This window comes from Neovison vison, chromosome 1, assembly GCF_020171115.1.
Source record: "Neovison vison isolate M4711 chromosome 1, ASM_NN_V1, whole genome shotgun sequence".
Taxonomy (NCBI): Eukaryota; Metazoa; Chordata; class Mammalia; order Carnivora; family Mustelidae; genus Neogale; species Neogale vison.
This window is the reverse complement of record NC_058091.1, coordinates 135,105,441-135,127,250: the sequence shown is the minus strand read 5'-3', so window position 1 is coordinate 135,127,250 and position 21,810 is coordinate 135,105,441. Positions and strand designations below refer to the sequence as shown.

The following is a 21,810-nucleotide window of genomic DNA, read 5'->3' as shown; positions in this document are numbered from 1 at the left end:
AAGAGCAGGGAGACGCAAGTGGGCGTGGCTGGGTGAGCAAGGGCAGAGGAGATGGAAGACGAGCTCGGGAGAGACGGTGAGGGGAAGGTAGTGGGCCAGAGGGCTCCCAGCGCACAGCCGACCAAGCACTCTGAAGGACAGGAGACCTTTGGAGGGTTTTCAGAAAAATAATGATGTAACTCAAAACACAACACAGCAAAAAAACAACGCTTTGGTTGCTGTGCTGCAAGTCTGTCAAGGGGCTGGGGTTGGGCACAGAGCAGTCAGGGGTACTCCAAGCCACTGAGTGGAGGCAGTGGTGACTCTGACCAGGGTTGGGCGACAGCGGGGGTCAGATGTGGGGAAGATCCTGAACACACTTGGAAGAAGTGGGAAAGGCACCACGGATGACTTCAAGACTAGCAGCTGGAAGGACGGGACAAGACACTAGGAGAAGTGCGCTTCTTGGAGGTAAGGGGTGAACGTCCAACTCAAGGAGCCCATGAGACTCGCCAATGGAGGTGGTGAGCAGATGGACAGATGCACCAGTCCGGCGTGAATACTGGAATCAGCAGGAGACAGGTGGTATTTCCATCAGAAAATGGAACGAGATTACCTAGCGAGTGGGTACAGACAGAAAAGGAGGAGACCGACCACCACAACCCTGGCGCGCCGCATGTAGAGGCCGTGTTCAGGCAGAAAATAGAACCCTCTCCAGCCACCTAGCATCCCACTGCATGCAGGCTTCTGGGCTTTCTCCCCTAAAAACACAGACTTCGGAGGAACTGTTCGGCAAGATCCCGTCTCTGACTACTGCCGATTTAATGGAGAGCAGGAACCTCTTTTCAAAAAATCCTAAGACACCACTTTAGGACAGTAATCAAGAAAACACGACAGCAGGCTCTCATTCAGCCAACCAGGCAAAATTTAAATTCTTACAGTATAAGGTAGAGTCAAGGATGAGCAGAGACAGAAACTGTTCTAGAAAACAATTTAAAATTAGCAAAATTAATTTTCTAGGCATCTACGTACAAGGTGATACTGCTGACAGAAACGCACCAGCCACATACTATTCATGGATATAGGGAAGCGCATAAATGAACTGAAGGGCACGGTCAGTGTCCGGCTCTGGGAGGGGGAGTGACCGGCAAAGGTGACCTGATGTGTAATGATGTGCTTGACTGGTTTTTTAAAAACACACTGAATTTATGAAAAAGACCGGAGACAAATATGAGAAGATACAATAATCAGGTCTGTGTGAATCCCTGAGGGCATGTAATAAAACTCTTTGTAATCATTCTGTATTTAAAAAAAAAAGCCAAAATATTTTTTTTAGAAGCACAAAACAGAACAATGAAAAGAAATCCACTGTATAAAACAACAAATGTTTACTACTGTTACACGTACATTCCAAGCCCATAATAAAGCAAAAGTAGGGTATGCTGGCTGGCATATTCATAAAGAATTGTTAGGTCTCCAGTATGGTATAGCACTTGGCAAAATCCACCTAGATGCTACAATTTACTATTCAATTAAAACTGTGAAAAAACTGAGCATGCCACCCATAATTATAGTAATTAAAAAAATTTTAACCAAGAGAAAAATCAAGTAAAACTTCCCAGTTTTATCAAAAGATCCCATCTGAATAGGGAATCAGGCTATCAAGTTTGAGTTATCATCTAAAACCCACTTCAAGTGCTTCTGGAGTGAGTGGAGAAATACAAACATGAGTGGACAGATATGTAAATCCACCCATCGGCCAATCTAAACAACACACGGTAATAATGCAAACCACACTTAATTTTCCTATGCAAATTCTGGATATAAACACTCCTTCCTCTAACTTTAGAGGACTCTAGAGATATTTTACTTAATTTTTATAAGACATCTTCTTAAAGACATACTTCTTAAAGTAAAACATGTAAATGAGTGTATATTATAATACTACTTTTTACATTTGTGTTTCTCAGACATTAGTATTTCGTATTTCTACTTTGTTCCTTTTCTAGTCTGTGAGTAATAATAAAGTTGCTGAAACTCATATTCATTCTTCCTAGCTTTTTACTTCTGAATGGCTCTATATAATAGCAATATAGAAAATAATAATAAAGCAAATAAAATGTTTTTTTCTTCACTTTATCATGGTAGTTAATTTACTGTGTGACTGCTAGGAGCAGAAAATAAACCAAATAAGCTGTATACATTAGAAGTGAATTATAAATAATTCTATTAAATGTGTTAAGTGTCTTTAAACAAAGACACGACACAGAATTCAATTTCTCGCAATTCAAAAATCAGCTTTTAATAAGTATGTTCCTAGGACAGAAAAGTAACACATATGTTAATGTGATAGGCACTTTTAAATCCTGATATTGTCATCCCCAAAATGTATAGCCTAAAACACGTAAAAAGCTCCTTATTGTCCTAAATTTATTATGATGATCTTTTTCTTCTATCAAGAATGTATCAGTTTATTCCCAAAAAAGAGTTAAAGGCAATCCTTTCTGTGTGCTCAAAATCCTGAATCATATTGGCTCTACCACTTGGCTCTACCACTTAAGGTATGAGTCACTTCCTTTGCGTATCCAGAAAAAAATTCAGGGTGATTCATTCAGTGTGTTACTGGTTGTCAGGTGGAATAAAACACGTTTGACTTTTTACCTATATTTTCAATGATATCCTTACCACTTTCTATTTGGAAATTTTCTAGATATCAGACTAATGCATATTAACTAAAACATAGCAAGCAAATAAAGGTCGAATTTAGGGCACATTTCAAAAAAAAGTAGGACAACTTTTTAGGGAAAACTTCTCTCTCTTTGGTTGATAAATTCTTGGCTTAAAAAAAAAAAGTCTTAAGAGAGAATAATTCTACTCTCTAATGAGTCAGAACAGATGAACAGGTTTATGTTCCCTCAAAATTGGTTAAAGATAAACACTTCTATTTGTTGAGTGAACACCGTTAAGAAAACAACCGGTTAACTTCTTCAAAATAACAAACATCTTGGGGATGCAAACGAATGTTCTAGTCCACAAACATTTCCAGAGCAGCCACTTGGGGTGAGGCCGTGCACCACAGGCTGTGGGTGAAGCGGGCATCACTCCTTCACCAGCTCTGCTCAGGACATGCTTCGAAATCTCGGTGAGGAGGTGAGGCAAGCAGTTTAGATAACCCCAAAATAAGGCAGAAAGAGACTCAATGCTTCCAGAGAGCAAACATTAAACTGCTACAGGAGCTGAGAGCAGGGAGAAGTGGCTTCCCACAGTGTGGGAAGGGGAAATCAGAGAACGCTTCGTGGCAGCAGTGGGTTTGAGCTAGACATCGAAGGAGAGGAAGAGTTTTGTCCAGTGAACACTGGGAGCCATGTGTGCATGGGGATTGAGGGCGGTGGGGAAGGGTGGAAAGGGAGAGAGCCAGATCAATGCCACGTAGGCAGGGAATTTAAGCATGAGGATAGGTGAAAGAAAGAAATGAGAAACAAGGCTGGAGAAGGAGGAGGACAGCAGACCGTAACGGACTTTGAAGATGTGTGGTCAGGAGGCTGGCAGTTCACTTGGGAGGCAAAGGGAAGCCCATGGAAGACTAGCAGTAGAGCAGGAGTGTGAGCAGACACATGCTTCGGGAAGATGGACATCCGTGGGGTTGGATGGATGGGAAGGAGGACAAACTACAGACGGGAACATTGATTAGGAGTCTAATGCATCGTGTAAATAAGCAGCAACGACAGGAAGAACTAGAAGTATCAGTGCGAATGGAAAGAAGCATATGGATGCAAAAAAACCAGCACATTGTAAATAGCATTTATGAAAAATATGGAATAAAGCCTTACCTGATTCTTCTGTATCTTGTTCATCTATTAAACCTACTGAGACGCCTAAATCCACACATTTCTTGCTATGTGTCTTGGACTTCATGTGTTTTGTCAGATTTCCTTAAGGGAAAAGAATGTTTACTAAGCTTATGTAGTATTATTTTGCTCTCGCATTTGTCAACACTGGCAAATTTCATTCCTATTTCAAGTGAAAGCACAGACTGTGGTTATACAATTCTAAGACTAAAATTTGGACAAACAAAAGAATTGATATCTATATGTTGTAATAACCTTGCTATTCATTACTAATAGCTTTTCTTTTTCAAATCTGCCTCTGCTACCCGGATGAGGTCTACTTTTGCCTTTGGTTTCTGTTCTGTAGTCCTCATTTATTTCTGAGAACATTTTACATTTAAAGTCCCCTTGGACTGCACTAAGATCTGTGGTTCCTGTAGTCCGAAACCTCCCCCATTGTGTCTGCTGGATCTCCCCCATGGTACCTTGTTTCCCTGCATACTTTGTAGTTGTTATTGAAAGCTCATCTTCAGCAAGACTGTTTCCCATGGAGTCTTAAGGACCCTGGGTTGTACGAACATCTCTATGGATCAGTTTTCCAACTGCTTCTTCTTGGGACTTAAGGTTTCAGACCACTAATTCTAGACTAACTATCTATCTATGAATGACATGGCAGAGGTCAGGGGTTTTGCTTTTTAGGAGGTATCTTTTTCTCACTTGATCCAAAGTCACCGGACAGGAGGGCCAGGCTTATTTCAGAAGCCTCAAACTCCATTCCAGGATTGAGGTTAAAACCCCAGGGCTTGGGACGCCTGGGTGGTTAAGCAGCTGCCTTTGGCCCAGGTCATGATCCCAGCGTCCTGGGATCGAGTCCCACATCTGGCTCCTTGCTTGGCGGGGAGCCTGCTTCTGCCTCTGCCTGCCATTCTGTCAGCCTGTGCTCGCTCGCTCTCCCTCTCTCTCTCTCTGACAAAAAAAAAACAAAAAACAAAAAAAAACAAACCAGGGCTGGATAGCTGTGATATTCCCACAAATTCTTTCTTTCTTTTTTTTTTTTTTTTAATTTTGTTTGTTTATTTAATCATTGTTATTTTTTAAGTGTCTATTACTATTGGGGCTAGCATGGAGTTTCTTTTTTCTTTCTGTTACCTGGAAATTTGTTTTTTTAAATTTCAAGCTTGACTAATCTATTAAAAACTACATTTGGTTGTTTTGTCAAACAGAATTTCTGTTCACTCGAAGCTGAGAAAGAATTTCCTGCATTAATTTCCCTTCACCATACTGACTAGAAGTCTCTCAACAGTATCTCTAAAGACGTGTTTTCTTTGGCAGCTAAGTATTACCAGGTTAACTGGGAACTTGGGCACATTTGTCCCACGTGATCATGAATGCATGGGGGGAGCTCAGGTTCTCTTCCGGACACCAACCAGCCTGAGTGGAGAACGCGCCACACACACACACACACACACACACACACACACACAAACTGCCAACAAGGGAAAATCATCTCTTTTGAGAAAACAATCAAAATCTAAAGACTTAGTTTGGTTAGCAGGGGCAGACTAGTATTTCAACATAAGCTTCCAGAAAAGTTAAGAATGTATAAATCGTTGCTCCCAGCTCTGGGCTTGCAGAGCTGTTATTTGTAGAACCTCAGGACCACTACAAGTGCCTTATTCTGTGGAACTGGTCACACTTGTCCCAGCCAACTCTTGCACTAGACAGTACGCAGGACAGCATCCCAGAGCCTGGTGCTTCGGGGGCTCCAGTGTGAGAGGGTACCTGGACCAGATGAGGTCTAAGACCCATCAAACTCATAATTCTAGAGGTGACATCTGGCTTACATGGCCTGGCCATGTCAGATACTTAATTTAAATACACTTAAAAAAATGAAGCAAATATGGCAAAATGTTAATGATTAGTAAAAGGTGGTTGGTAACTGGGTATTCATGATACAGACCTTTACTTTTCTGTCTGCTTCAAAACTTTCATATTAAAAAGCTCAAAACAAATGGCTCAGCCATCTGAATAAGGCTGAAATTTCCAATTATAAGTCAAAGCACTTTCTAATATAATAACAATATCACAAGCCAAATTACGAGTTCTACCAACAATCTCTTTAAAAGTGCTTTTGTTCCCTAAATGGACAACTATAGAACATTATTTGCTTCTTATAGAAATTAATGGATAATTATAACCAGGCAAATTTGGAAATATAAAGTTCTAAAAAGCACATTTTCTCATAACTTGAGTTATTATTTATTATTAACCTACTTCTTAAATAAGTAAAAATAAATAAACACTCTGCATTTTAACATGCAAAATATACATATTAAGATGCAAATATCCCTTAGCAATGCCATGAACTTTGTGCATTAACTTAACAAGTAAGTTTTTTAGCAGATTTAATAAACATGACCCTAAATCCTCTGGAAAGCACGTGAGCTTTTGTTTCTGGGTTCTGACGGCTACATACAGAGTGTCTAGCTTTCTGTGTATAAATGACAGTAAATCTCGTAAAGATGCAAAGCTCACTGTGTATTTTCTGCTGACTGACCTTTAAACAGGGAAACAAATTAATTAAAATTCTTCTGAATATGTCCTCATAAAATAAATTAAGAGGACAAATGATGAAGCAGAGATTTACACACAACGCCAGGGGAAGCATCACTCTCTCGCACTGCATATATCCTTCTCTGGGTGCCATTTCGCCCCCTCTGGGTGCCCATATTGATGCCGCATCATCATGACATCGCTCTTTCTGTGACCACCAGACACAGCCAGTGAGAAGTCGAGCTGCACCAACTAGGACAACAAGGTAAATCCAGGAGGGCAACATCTACAGCCTCATCTAAAAACAAGTCTCCCGTTAGTTAGCTGCCTTTAAAGATACTGTGGGGTCTGTCTCACAGATAGTCCCAGGAGGCAGACTTCTACAAGAAAGCGGACCCATAAAATAAAGAACTGTCATGCTGGGAAGAGAAAAAGACTGAATTTCTAGCATTTTCTTCACCAGTCTCCTTAGCCAGATAGCTTTCTTCAAATGAGTATTTATTACATAATTCCAAAGAATTAGCTGACAACACAAAACATTTGAGGGAAAGTCAGAGAAGCAGCGCAGCAGAGGGGCGGAGGATGTGACCGCCGCGAAGACTGCAGGCTCACTCTTCAGGGGTCCTTGTGCTCTGTCAGCCTTTTAAGAAACGTTTATCTCAACCCTGACATGGTGCCCTGTTGAGTTATTTCACTAGGGATTGCTCGTTGGTAATTCAGAGTATTTGTCTTTGCCAGAAGTCTCTGGAGCCTGATCTGGCTTTCCACACCTAAGTGTTCCTCCCTCTCCTGCCCTTATTTTATGAATATAGTTTCTTGAATACCCTGATTCCTTTTCCTCCCTCTGTTGAGAAATACTCATTTCACCGTATACCTGGAGCCTCTTCTATTTAGTACTTGGCAATCTTTTATTAGTAACGCTGGCCTCTTTTTGGCCTCCTGGTCTCATATTGGAAAGTAACCAATGTTTCTTAATCACAGGATCAAAACTAGCGAAAGGGCAACAAATTGGGTTAAGAGATCAAAGCACTTTCTCTTATCACAGCGGCACACAAGGCCAGGAGGAACATCCTGAAACCCACCCTCCACTTCCAGAAGGAGAATCCACATCACAGCCGAAGGACTACAGACCGTGAACCTCCGAATTACTCATGTTGTCTTAAAACTCTTCAGGAACATTCCAATTCCGTTGCTGTTGCTTCCAGCACTCTGGCCTCAGGTACTAGTGGCTTGTAAAGAGAGTGAATTCGAAGCTGCTTACTAGCCGCTACCTATTCTAACTCTCTTTAAACACTAAAAAACACTAGCCCAAAAAAGGAAATAAATTTTGCTGAAGAGCTGATCAAGTTTTAAAACAAGACCCCTGAAAACAGCCAATATAATCAGAAAAAAGGTACATGTTCACTCAAAAGGGATAAAAAGAAGTTTCTGTAAAAAAAAAAAAAATTTGTTGTTGTTGTTGTTGTTTTTTTACAGAGATTGCGCTTTTAGGCAGATAATTTAAGGAACACATTGTTTTATTTTAGAGAGATTACTAGTTTTTAAAGGGTGGTATGGGATATTAAAGCCTCAAGTAACATATTTTTACATAATGATTCATGAGCAAGAGCCTAATGGAGAAAGCGAGCATTATTTCCTAAGTCGTGTACTCATTATATGTAACAGGGAATCTGAGGAGGGCAAAATTACCTTAACTACAATAAGGGCTTACAATTTAAATAAAAACATATAAAGAATACAAAAAGAGTACTAAATATAATTTTAATGACTAGTTCAGAGTTCTATGCACATTAAATAGTGTAACAGCAATTTTGTGAAGCTGAAATTCAATAGAATTTGGGTGTAAAACAAAAAGCATCATGGAAAAAAGAGAAATGGCTATTCAGGTCTAAAATTAGATAATAAAACATGAACATAATCATTATACATTTACTACAGTTATTATTTAAAAATTTTCTTCAATCTTTTTGAGTTTACTGGTAATCATGAAAATTTCTTTCTCTTCTTCAGCCCCAAAGTATTTTTGAAATGTATTAGTCATCGTGTTATGCAACTCTAATTTGGGGAGTAAAACAAAAAAGGGCAGTTTCTCCTCTTAAAATGTCATTATTTATTATATATGATGTAAAAGTGTATAATTAAAAAAAACCTTTTTTTTTCCCTCAGAGGTCTAGAGACAGATAAAGAAAGAAGTCTACCATGTTGACAAGACGTATTTATATTAGTCAATTTAAGCTACTGCATCCCTGGTCAAAGAGTAGGCAAAGTTGGGTCTCAGCTCTACTAACTCAGTGCATATAAAAAGGACCATAAAGCAATGTCTTCTCATACCTTTTGTCTTAAAGGAGAAGTTACAGTAAGTGCAGTGGTAGGGGCGGACATCCGTATGGGTCCGTATGTGTTTCTTTAACATACTAGGTTTCTTACAACGTATTCCACATTCTTCACATATGTACTTTCCTCTTCCCCTGCCTCGGACATATACATACTCTTCATTTGATTTATATCTAATTTAAAGAAAAAAAATAAATAGGGAGATTGGATACTACGTCTTTGAGAAAATAATGATGATTAGAATTCAACTTACAAAACACAGCAAGTCACAGTTTTTATGCTCAATCAATACAATTTTGTGCACATATATGTAAGTAACAAAATATTCCAGGTTTTTGCATCAATACTTAATATGCTAATAACTAATTCTAATCAAGCAACCTTATTCAATACTAGGTTTAATTTTAGCATAGCACTCCCTCCTTCTAAGCCACTGGTTCAAGAGTGTTCTTTATTATTAAATTCAATGACAACAACTTTATGTACTGAAATATTTCTTGGCTTCGCCACAACTACAATCAGCTTTTACAATGTGTTTTTCTCACTACCAAATACACAAAGGCATCAAATAGGCAGTGAATTCATCTGACAACAGATTTCCCGAGGCACTCCTTATTGTAAATCGACGTGAAACCCAGAGTGTACTCTGAAAACAGTTCTTAGCTGCCTCCTAGGACCTATGATGTTTCCTAAATATTCTCTTGATCAAAATGGAATAATTTAACATGACAATATAACATATATTTTGCCATGAAGATTCTGTTAATAAGCTAAGAAACCTTGCAACATTTATGTAAAATTGGCACTGGTAAGTCTTCATTCACATGAAAGCAAATGTACATTTAAAAAGTATGTTTAAATGTACATTTAAAAAGTAAAATTTGTACTTGCCCTCCATCAAATATTTTAATTCTTCTTGGTTCACTTTTGATTAAGGAATTTTCTTTATCTTGCTCACTGTTAATTTCAGAGGCATCTTTATTGCTGAATTCAACTACTGTGGACTTTTGATTACCTAATGCTCTCTGAAAGGGAAAAAAAAAAAAAAGAGAAACTAATTTAATAAAACTGAAAACACAAACATGCTAGTGTTTCACTTGGAAATTAAAACATGGCACAGAACCGTACACGTAGTTAACTTACTGGGATGGCGTTTCGAGGAAGTAACATGTTTAGAGGACATTTGCTTTCTCCCCTCCTCAGCTTTAGTCTCTCTGTTGGCCCCCCAGCAACCTGACGGCCGTAACCTGCTTGAACAACCCACCACAATCCACTGACCAACTGCTCACACTACTCTTTACTCCTCAAAGAGCTTTACTCTTTGGAGATGGGAAAGAGCCTGTTCCCCTTTTTGGTATAATCCTGTCTCATACTCCTGAGAGACAGGATTATATCCCCTTCACCGGAAGGCACTGTAACTGTGCATTCTGTCAAGCAGGGGTCCCATTTCCCAAGAATCTCCCCTTTCCCTATTATTTTAAAACATAATTACGTTTCCTCTCTGTGTCTTCTCAAAAGTTCGGGAATGCTGGTAACTGAGAGACAGTCAGGTCAAAAGTCAGGCTGTGGCCTGATAATAATTATGTCTCTAGAAAAAGGTAATAGACGTCAAAATGATAAATTGTATGTGCATTTTCTGTGGAAACCTTATAGCGACAGCACCTTAGGATTTCACTAGCGTCCCGTTCTTAGCCCCTGTCCTTTTCACACACCCTGTGCAGCAGGCAGCACAGGGGTTATACCCAGGGAAGAAAGGCACTCTTAGGGTAAAGTCACTTGTCCAAGGTCAAGCTCAACAGCCAAGGCTCAAATACCCATCCTTTGGCCAAATCCAACATGAGGTGAGACTTTTCTGATCAAGGGCCCTTTTTTCAAACCATATCCCCAAGCAGACAGCTCTGTGCTGAGCTGACTTATTGCCAGCAAGTGAAGAGAGAGTGTGCACCCAGAGGGCCCGCGTAGCCTCAGAAGGAGCACCCCGGGGAGCCCCTGTCCTCTCAAGGCCAGGAGTAAAACAAAGCTCAGGAAGGTAGTGCGAGGAGGTCATAATGCTGACCCTGACAGGCAAAATGCATCGGGCTCTTCTTTTCCTGACAAACACATCGGGTTTCCCCATAATTTAGAATGCACACACATACCTTTCCTTGACTTTATACCGTTAACACTAATTCTACTTTTCACCTTCTTTTCAACACCTAATTCCCATTTGTCTTTTGCTCACTTTCTTACTATCGAATCTGGCTTCTAGTCACCAATTGCCAATGAGCTAGACACCCCCAAATCCTTATCCCGTCATTGGTCTTTATACACTTGACCACCTGTGCTGTTTAGTTTATGTTGCTGATACCTTGTTTCTCTTAGAAATACCTGTCCTTCAAGACCTGTCCCTTCCTGTCCTTTTTGAATCGTAACATCTGGGTTGGGAATTAGTCAACTCAGCACCCAGTCCTCCACAACCGCCTGCCTTTACAACCCAAGTCACCAGCAATATTAGAACCTCTAAGCCCAGGAACCATGTTCGTCTTCATCTTTATGTGACCTTTATTTGACCTCTCCATCTGAGTAACTTTCCTTGAAATTTCCTCCTTGATCTATGCGATTCCACTTTCTTCTAGTCCTCCTATTTCTTCTATGAACAACCTCTTTCAGTTTCCTGCGTGTTCAACCCTTTAAGCAGTAGTGATCCTGGATCCATCCTGAGCTGTTTCTTCCTTCTGCCTTCTCTGAGCAAGCTCATGAATTACACCAACACACCAAGGAATTCCAACACCGTCCACTGGGAGTCCTTGCCTAGCTCCAAACCTAGATACACATTTCCAGAGGCATTTTTACCACAGCACTTGGTACTGAGGACAGTCACTTCATATAGGCACAGTAACATTCATGAAGCTCTGTTTAAATTCTTATAATCAGGTCTCATCTTCCAAGATTATGGTTTCATTGGTCTAATGTCTGGGTAACGAAAAATTAAGTTCTGAATGGTTTGGATGCACCTTCCTTCACTGAAAAAGCATCAATGTCTCACCACCACCAGGCACATTCTTTGGTTTTTACCCGTATTTCCAACCTGAAGGCCAGTGGTGTTTCAAACTTACAACTTCTAGCTACAGCAGACTCCTCAAGGTTCTTTAAAACAAATCAAGTTCTTTCTCACTTCTAATATCTTTTCAGCAGACTATTAAAATTTCTCATTCTTATTTATCTGAAAAAAATCCTACTTTTTCTTTCTTTCTTTCTTTTTTTTTAAAGACTCCATTAAAGTATCTCCACTTTCAGAATCTCTTCCTTGTATCCACACCTCCTTGACCTACTGGCAAAGTTAGAGACTTCCTTCTTAAAACTGGATTTACCTCCCAGTATCTGGGATACTGAAATACTTCCTTCTTGAAAAGCATGTAGATATCTAGGAACCTGTATTATACACACTTGAGAACCTGTGGAGATCAAGGACTTACTCTCTAATTCTGAATGGCCAGAGTCCAACATGATCCCCTTACCTATTTATTCTCGCTTCCATGATTTTTCCCACTTTAGAAAACCAACAACTCTACTAAAACAAATTCCATAAATAACCCAAAGTTACAGCTTTATGACCTTACTCTATGTCTTGAGCACATCGACTCAATTATCCAGTGTCTGAGTCAGCCTTTTCATGACCCTGCTCTCCAGTACTAAGATTCCAACACTGGGCGGGAGTTGAGACTGGCATGGTGAGGCGAGAGGAGTCAGGGCACACAGGACAAGTATGAATGGCTCTCTGATTAGATTTCAAGATGAAATGTAACACTCTTTGATAAGTCACACCTCTGTTCCTCTGCACTAGCAGGGACAAAGCATAAACATAATCTCCTATCACTTAGTATAAGAGAAAGATGAACGTAAAACCATGCTTCTCTGCACCATTACGCAAGGACTTAAATATTCAGCTCAGGGCAAGTTATTTTCAAAATGTTTCAAGATAAAATCACTGAAGGATTCCATGTAACCCTTATCAGCCTAACTCCCGGGATAAATTTATCATCCTTTCTTTCAGATAACTTTATACTTACAGAGCACAAGTTGTCATTCAAAATTAAGATAAAACTTCCAATTAAAACATTTAAAGGCATCAAGACATTGCACAAACTATTTCTGAAGATAAATGATATATCAAGTACCTTGCTTAAGTTGCTTTTCCACTTGCTCGAATAGACCAATAAATCTGATTTGGAATGGGTAGTTATTGCTTGACAATATAGTGATTTTCCGGTCTTCTGTTTGGAGTTAAGGAGAGAAAGAGCAACTTTTGTAGGCAAACCAAGTGGGTTTGGATTACTGGCATTAACTGTCCAATCAGTATAGGCTGAAGTTTTCTGGTCATTCTGAGGCAAATGCAATGCCTTCTGCCTCAACAGGTAACACCATGTAAAGTTGGTTGAGGTCTTCAGGCTGGGGAAAGGCAGCTGCCGTGTGTCTCCCACATCAGACACTAAAAGTGTGCTGGTCGTAGCTGGACTTTGCTCTGGGATGTTCTCTCTGTCCCCTTGAGTTTTAACCCCTGGAGACTTCCTTTCTTGGTTATTGTCTACATGTTCCAAAGGGGACATGTGAAGGTTTTCTGCAGGGACAGGTGAATCTCTCACGGTAAGAGTGAGCGATGTGGATGACTTGATCTTTTCAAATTCCTGTGGGTCGCTTCTAGGTTCTGTGACTACAGAGTTAGAGTGTTCGGATGACAACTGATCGGCTGGTAAAACATCTGTCAAATTAACAGCCTCACTACCAATTTCTGGTGGAGAAAAAATACCCTGTTCCAATAGCACACCTTCAAGAGGCTCTGTAGTACAAACCTGCCTCACCAAGATGGGTTTCTTCTGTTTATTACCTTCACTAGGTCTGGAACTCAATGGCTCCAAGGGTCTAACCTCTGTTGTACAAACAGCCCCATTCTCATCTTTAGCTCGCTTCTGGTGCTTTTCCATGGCAATGTCTAAACTATTTGCTGGGGAAAGCATCCTTTTACTTGAAGCTGAAGATTCTTGCTGGGGGGAAAGTCTACCCATAGACATCTTCTGGGTTATGGACAAGGAAGCTGATGGAGAAAAATTCTGGCCCATCTCTGAAAATGCATTTTCACGAACGAGTTCCTTCTCTGGGTTTGGCAAAGCGTTCTGGTGATCTTTTTGCAATTTTGGCATGGAATTTGGTTCTTCATTGACTGGCACCATGCTACAATTAGCCTGGCAAATTGGCGGGTTGGAGAGATCTTGGGTCACCAGGATCTGTGGCAGAGGCGTGGCAGTGGTAAAACAGTATGCTGGAACGTTACTCTGCAGGTGCACGGGCAATGCAAACGATGTTGGCACCTTCTGCGCCTGACCGCCCAGGGGCCCGAGCTTCAGTGGGGGCGGGACACATGAATTAGGCATGGCATCCATTAATTTGGTTGATAATGCTAATGAAGTCCCACGATGGTCAACCCCAATGGGATCTGAAAGAACTGGCTTTGGCAAAGAAAGTACAGGACTGGAAGAGCAAGACTGGCTCGAAGTGAAAACCTGACAATGAAGTTGGTACTTTGGAGCAAAGCAATCTTTACTGTTAGAAGATACACATACACTGGGGCTTGCATCTGGTTTGACACTCTGTGTAGACACCTGCAGAGACATCTGTGTGTTTTGGTGGCTAAGGGGTGCGTGGATGTGATTTAACAAATTGATACCAAAAAGCTGTTGAACCGGAAAGATGTTAACAGAGGTGGAACTGGAAGTTTCTGTTCGCTGATCCTTAACTTGAGTCTGCGAGTGCAAAGTGTTTGCAGGAAACTCGGCTAAAGATGCATTAGTGAGCTGGGGGCCTGGAAATGGTGCTGTGTTCACACCGGGAAGAGCAACTGTTTGGAAAGATGGTGGGTTCACGGGAGGCACATGACTATCTGGAGCTATGTTTAAAGATATCTGCCGCATCAGTGGACCTCTCCTTCTTTCTAAGAGAGGCACGTGCCCGGTGACCCCCATGCCAGAAGGGGACGTCAGGGGCTGCAATTCAACAGGTGGTGTCGTCTGAGGTGGGGTTATGCTTCCACAGTCGAATGATTTACTTCTGAAATCAGAGACCTCCATGGATGTTGGCATGCAGCTGATCTGTTCTGAGGCAGCACGCCTCATTTCCCGGGGAGATCCAGGAACATTGAGTGTATTCGAGCCAGCTGGAATCATGAGGAACTCTGCTCTGTTTAGAAAATCGATTTTGGGGGGAGCCTCAGTTTTAGAAATATCCTCTATGTCTAACGAAGCTGAGAAACTGGAAGTGTGAGACAAACTACTCTCCCTACTTAGACTCCTGGACAGAGTGGAGTCAAAACTTGATTCTGTTGAAGAATGTTCCATCTCAGCAAGACGGAGCCTCTTCTTTTTGGGTGGCAGCTTCTCGGTTGGCAACTTTGACAAAGTTTCACTACGTTGAGGCCAGCTGAACTTCTCTGATTTTTCCTGATCGTAGCCTTGGGCTTCGAGGTCCCGATCTGGCTCTTCTGTGACCAGAATCTCTGGGACTTGAATGTTGTGCTGCCGAACGAGTCGGGAGGCCTGTCCTAACACGTGTCGTTCATTTGAACTCTTTCTCAAACTGTCCTGAAGTTCTCCTCTCAGAGCGTCTGATGATAGCACAGGCTGGTGAGGGTGAGATGTGTTCTGAGGAGGGTGGCCTTCCTCTGAGGAAATTCCTAGCACTTTTGGAGGCCCGGGCTTCACTGTTCTATTCAGCTCCTGGAAGGAAACTGGGGAACCTCTTTCAAGAGACTCAAGCTTGTCGAATGAATTGGGTCTGCTCAGTGAGTTTGTATGCTGAATGACTGAGATGCCAGTTCCATGTCTCTTTAACTCTGTCTTGTCCTGGGTAGCTGAACTTAGGTGTTGTTCCGTGATGGTGGACGGCTTTGGATCCATGATCTGGTCGGGGCCTCTGGCGACCAGTTGGATTTGCGGAGTTTGCAACTGTATGTTTCTATGCTGCTGGTCACTTGTTATTGCAATATTGTGTGTAGACAGAGTAGAAGTGGGGCCCAGAGAATTCTGAAACTGAAGGCCTTCAGAGCTTTTGGGAGAAGCCCCCCTTTCATTTTGCTGAAGTTCATCGTCATCTCCAACACTTTTCATCTTCCTCCTTTTTCTAATCTGGGGTGTCTGTTCCCACACCCCTGTGGAACCAGCAACTCTGTAGTGCAGAATCTGAGGCTGGGTACTATTAGGCACGGGGCTGTGTTCAGGTTCTCTCACAGCCACCTTTGTTTTTGGCCCATGCAACTCTGAACAGTAAAATTTCTTATGGTTTTCAAAATTCTCCAGTTTCCTATACCTGTTTCTACAGGTTTCACACTCAAACATTGTCCCACGCCCTTGATGTGACTTCTTTTTCTCTAAATGCGAGCCTGGGGCCAACGACTTGCTCCTGGCTGATACAGCGTCACTAGGGGCCCCACAGCCTTGATAGCTCTCATCCAAGGACTGTCCAGGACCGAGAAGGTGATTTTCATTTGCAGAAGAGTCTTCGACTGCTGACTGTCTGACGAGGGTCCGGGGATGCGCACTAGGGGGCACAGAAGTGTTAGGTCCCGACATGAAGACATCATCGTAGAGCGCGCCAATTTTGTCATCAAATGACTGACTTCCTCTCAGTGGGTGAGGGGGAGGAATTATGCTGGCAGGTACTGCTGAATAACCTGTGGTGGGCATAGAATTACTTCTTGTAATGGGCAAACAGTCAAGGGAAGGTACGGACAGAAGAAACACTTGCTTTGATTTCTCAGTCGGGGTGAAAGGGGACTTCGGTATATCAGAGCCTGAGCTTGTTCTCCGTCCCACTGGTTTCAAATCAAACTGAAAAGAATCTTTAAAAATATATGACTTGGGGGAATCGATACTTCCGCGTCGTGAAAGAGAGGTCCTCCGTGGCTTCACGCTATCCAGCTGCTTATCATCTACCAATGCTTCGTTGTCGGAGATAAGCTTTGATATCCGTTCTTCCAGTGTTTTTGTTGCCAAGGGTGGGCGCATCTGACCTGGCAGAAGCAATGCTTTCTCACTTGTTGACAGAGTCGAAGGTGCTGGGGTACTGAGGCGAGGTGCAGAGGGCCCGTTATTCTTATTTGAGTCTTGTTCCACGACAGGTAACGCTCTGGCAAAGGGCGTCGGTGGGCTCGCTGTCTGGTCAGCACTTTCAGAACGTGAAAAGTAACCAGAATCTGTACTTCCTAAACTCCGAGGACTCAGAAGTTTTCCTTGTTGCTCTTGGGAGCAGTCGGTAGCCTGCTGCCTTTGTAGTTGGGCATGTACCGTTCCTACGTGTGGTTCTTGCTTTCCTTCTGGCTGACTCAGGTCCCCCTTCTGACGGGACTTTTCGTCAGCCTCCAGGGAGGAGGCCCAGGCTGAATGGGACAGGACAATGGTTCCCTGAAGGTCCTTCTGCTTCTGTGCACTAGACAGTTCAGGCTTGGGATCCGTAACCTTTGGGCTGTCAACTCTTAACGGGGACAGGCTGACAGGGTGGACCACAACTTTTGGTAACTCTGTCACAGCTTGGGATTCAGAAGCTTTGTCCTGTAGTGAAAAGTCACCCACCACATGGTCTGGATTGCTGGGAATAGAACCCGATTTCGGTAAAGCTTCAGAGTTAGACATCATTTTCATTATTTGCCCAGGCTGCAGATCCATGGAGGCTGGGTCGTTGTGTCTTTCGTCAGCGGCCCCCTCCTCCTCACTCTCCCCGCTGTCTTCTATGTCTGAATGGATACTAAGTGCTTTGGGGGACTCCTGGGACAAGAACAAACCACCAGCATCCGGTTGTAAGACAAGACCCAGTTTGATAGTATGAGCATGGGATTTTTTGTGCTTGTACAGATTGCTTTTAGTCTTAAATGAAAATCCACAGGTGACACAGGGATAGGGTCGCTCCCCCGTATGGGAGCGGATGTGCTTTAAAAGCACGCTAGGCTTTGCACACGCCCTATTGCAATACTCACAAATATATTTTCCTTGTTTTTTGGGCTTCTGATCTTTCAGAAGAAGATTGCACATTTGCTCCATGCTGTGGTTAACCACAGAGGCGACAGGAGTTGAACTGTAAATTGGCGGGGGCGCTGACTGTGTAGAATGGGCTGGACTGACTGACATCGGGGAAGCAGAATCCATTTGCTGGTTTTGAGGAGTAACCTGAGTTCTACTGGAAGGTGAAGTCAGACCCACAGATGACGTCACTGCTATATGATAAACTTGTTCAAGTTTGGCATTGTCTTGATTTTGCAGGTTCACCAATGACCTCGTGAAACCTGAACACGCTGGAAGCGGCGGATTTTGTTGGCTAGGTTTGGAAACAAAGTGTTCGTGTTGATTATGTGAATGAGAAACTGACTGAACTGCAACCTGCTCATTCTTCTGAGCAGCAGACACATGCACGTTGTATGAGGTACGAGGAGATGGCTGTGGTTCAGAAACAAATTCTTGCGGAGTCTGATCTGGGGCCTCCACTGAGCTGCTGTTTAACTGAGAAGGGGGTCGTACAGTTTTATTTGGTCTCAGTTTTTCTATCTTAACTGCGCAAGATGAGCCCTTTTGTGACAAGGTGCTCAGTTCTGGCTCCATTGCTTTCAGTAAGACATCGAATGCGGTGTTTGTATAAGAGGAAGAAGTAGGACTACGAGTGGAGGAGATACATTCACTATGGTCAGTCCTGGTTTTACCTGACAAAGAACCAGAGTCACATTTTGTGTCCAGGAAGTCTAACTTGGCGGGGTCGGAGCCTTCCGATCCCCATCTCCGCAGCTCAGACGCGTGCTGCAGGAACAAGGGCTTCTTTGGGGAGAGAGAATCTTCGGAGTTAGGGGCTTCGGCCACTACCCCAGGGGTTTCTCCATTTTGTTTGGTAAACTGCTTCCCATTTTTTATGGGACTAGGATTCCGTTTCTTGTGAGACTCTGAAGCACTCTGGAGGATAGCAAAAGAGGACTCTTCTGTATTCTGTTTATGTTTTGCCTGAAGAGGATTCCTCAGTGGGGATTTTGGTATTTTTTTCAGGTGATTCTCAGCTACAATCTTTTTCCGTTTCACACCTTTAAGTGACTCTGAAGTTGCTTTAATGCCAGCCTCTAAGATTTCTATTAAAAAAAAAATTAAAGATATCAATTGGTAAAATGATTAGACATATTTTTAAAATTAAGATTACAATCACAAGACTGTTATGACAACTGAAGAAGGTAGTCCAGGGAGAGCTTATTTTGGATAAAACTGCATTCGAACAGTTTGGCAATTTTAAGAATTTGGCAATCAAAACCTATTGAAACAATCATGCCAAGACCTTAGTGTACATTTCCGGAATGTTGTGTTCCTCTCTTGACCATCTCTGTCACCAAGGTCCTAGAACCAGATCTTTCAACAACAAAGTTACCTTTCTCCTTCACCTGACAGCGGAGGACTCTGTCTACACAATGGTCTGAGAGACCCGCCCCACAAAGAAGAAAATTCAGTGTTTTAATGTTGGGTATTCGACTGTCTTCTCACATTTAGTATCTTTTAAGGCAAACTTCTCAGCAAGCTTTTAGAGTACTGTTCTAAAACATGCAATATTGATATTCTTGCAAGAAAAGAGTCCACTATACAATGATTTTTAGAGCAAACATACCTCAGATGATCATGAGATATTAGCTGGTAGAAGCATGAAGAATTGCTAACATGGAATTTTATCAATGAACAAAAACTTTATGAAAGTAAAAAATTCTACTTATTTATGGTTCTTTCCCAATATCATTTGAAAGTTATAATGTTGTAATGGCCCTTAGTTTAAAAAGAAAATCACCATTTTAACTGAGCAAAATATTCAATGGCTTTGTTTCTTTGTCATTAATGACAGGAAAGTAGATAGAGCTGACTGCAGGAGAGAAGGGATGAAACCACCACCATTTCTGGTGGTGCTGGAAGTAAATAGGTATTTAAATGACATTGACCACCCACAATCTCTGTCAACTATTACATTTTTGAGCAGTGATTACTTGCCATAATTTCATTTGTTTCCATTTACTGGATCCTTGGGCACTCACACAAAAACTATTCAGGCTCATATTATTTATTTATACAAAAGTCAAATACTCTAATGCCTCATATTTTCAAATAGTTATTGCAATGTATGTATTTGAAATTCACATTAGACCAAAATGCCTATACCATAATAACCACTTTATATTAACTAAAGATAAAAATTTACAGAGGATAAAAAAATATCCTAGTCATCTCATGATTATCAGTTTATATGCTGTCATAGATTAATGAATGAAAAAAATACATTACAAATACGCCAAAGATATATTTACCCACCATAATCAGAAGAGCAAAAAACAAGGGGGGGGTGCCTTGTGACTAAAATATTTGAGCTAAGAAAAATAGGGGGAAAAAGTATCAGCCTTGTTGATAAGAAATGATGTTGAGCAAATCATTTTTATGCTCCAATCCACTCATTTATAAAATGTTTCCCACTGGTTTTCCCTTTTCAAGACGAATGTAATGAAGCTCAAGGCGCACTTGGTGCCTTTTATTAACCACGCCAAGCAAACAGGTGGAAATGAAAAATCATGCTCGTCATCTGGGTGAACAGTTTCCTTAGTTGTCTCCAGAAAGCGTGAAGGTGGGTTGTAAGAGAGGTGAAAGCTACCGGGCTGTCAAAACATGTATAAAAACAGAGAAGAGAAACTACTGGCGCAGCAGTTCCAAACTGTCAGAACATTCAGAAACACAAGAGCTTTCTTAAAGATCTGCCTATGCCAAACGCCACCCAAGACCCATACAACCGGAGGCTTGGTTGGTAGGCGGGTTTATTTTGTTATGTTGAACAGAGTTTTTGGAATAAGCTTTTATTTTCAGATAAAGTTATTTGTTTAAAAAAAAAAATTCAACAATGTCTGACACTCCAAAGGAAAATGCAAAAATTCAATGCACAGGCACAACACCCAGAAATACCACACCAAGTTTTAAAGGGATTCTATACACCCTCCTATGTGTGTCTTAAACAGAAAGAGTAAAATTTAACTTTGGACTTAAAATGAAGCTGAAGTGAAAATAAAAGAAAAACTCCACTTAAATCCATATTTCTTTATAGAGACACTACATTCCCAAAAAATTCCTCTGAAGTTAAGCTTTTGAAAAAACATATTTTAAACAGATTTTCTGAACTATAAGTTTCAATTTTAAATGAAGACCAACTATCTTTTGTCAAAGTGTATAGCACTTACATTCTATTTGCATAGTTGTTTACTCTTGGTTTCTCTAGCTGAATTTTAACACTTACTTGGTGCTAAATACATCAATTCTTTCTTTCAAGACTCTACATTCTCCTTTGCTTTCTGGCAATGATGCTAAAGTGGAGAAGCCTGGAGCCTGCCTGATTGATGGCCTCCCCTTCTTGGGGTGACTTGCCTTTCTTCTGGCTCAATGTCTGCAAAATTCTTTATTTCTGAAGTCTGATAAATAACTAGGTGTCAGCTCGGGGTCTGTCTCTATACAACCTTTCTTTCCCCCCTAGAACACAATGACCTTCTCTGTAAGGAGATGTATTTCATTTCAGAAAATTTTTCTTTTAATATATCTTCAAATAGATCTTTTCTGGTCAAATTTTTTTCTTTGGGGGTAGGCTCCTTTACTTTACAGACACCAATAATCTTTATGGTGGACCACCCTTATGATGATTTAAATTGCTTCCATTTTCTTTTGCTTTCTTTATAATTATCTAAAGCTTTTCTCTATGTCAGTAACTCAATTTTCAGGTCATTAAGTTCCTTACTGTTTCAAATTTATTAGTTTTGGGTGAACGTTGTTTTGTTCTCATCTTGTTCCCTTAGTTCTGTATTTCCCATTTCATCTCATTTTGTCTCATATTACGTTTGAGCTGTTGATTTAATAAATTTATGATCTTATTAAGTTCAATGAAAACACTTCTGTTTCTGAGGTAATAGTTTCTCTAAGGCTGAGTGGTCTTTTTGTGTTCTACTTTTCTATTGCCTGAGGTCGTGGGGGACGAAGGGGGTGGTGTTCAGTGGAGAGTACTTTCCTAACAGTACTTTTCTGAGTTATGGTCACTCTTCTAAGATTTTGTCAGG

The 21,810-nt window shown here is 41.3% G+C and overlaps 1 protein-coding gene across 5 annotated transcripts in view; it reads right to left on the bottom strand.

Moving 5' to 3' along the window:
* HIVEP1 (HIVEP zinc finger 1) overlaps positions 1 to 21,810 on the bottom strand; it is a 142,902-nt gene that overhangs the window by 20,483 nt on the left and 100,609 nt on the right. For all 5 annotated transcript variants that reach the window (XM_044258982.1, XM_044258967.1, XM_044258957.1 and 2 more), the window contains exons 4-7: positions 12,851 to 18,822; positions 9,585 to 9,718; positions 8,691 to 8,866; positions 3,810 to 3,911 (exon numbers count right to left, since the gene is read on the bottom strand). In XM_044258982.1, coding sequence (XP_044114917.1) covers positions 3,810 to 3,911; positions 8,691 to 8,866; positions 9,585 to 9,718; positions 12,851 to 18,822 — 6,384 coding nt within the window. The remainder of the gene's footprint in view (positions 1 to 3,809; positions 3,912 to 8,690; positions 8,867 to 9,584; positions 9,719 to 12,850; positions 18,823 to 21,810) is intronic.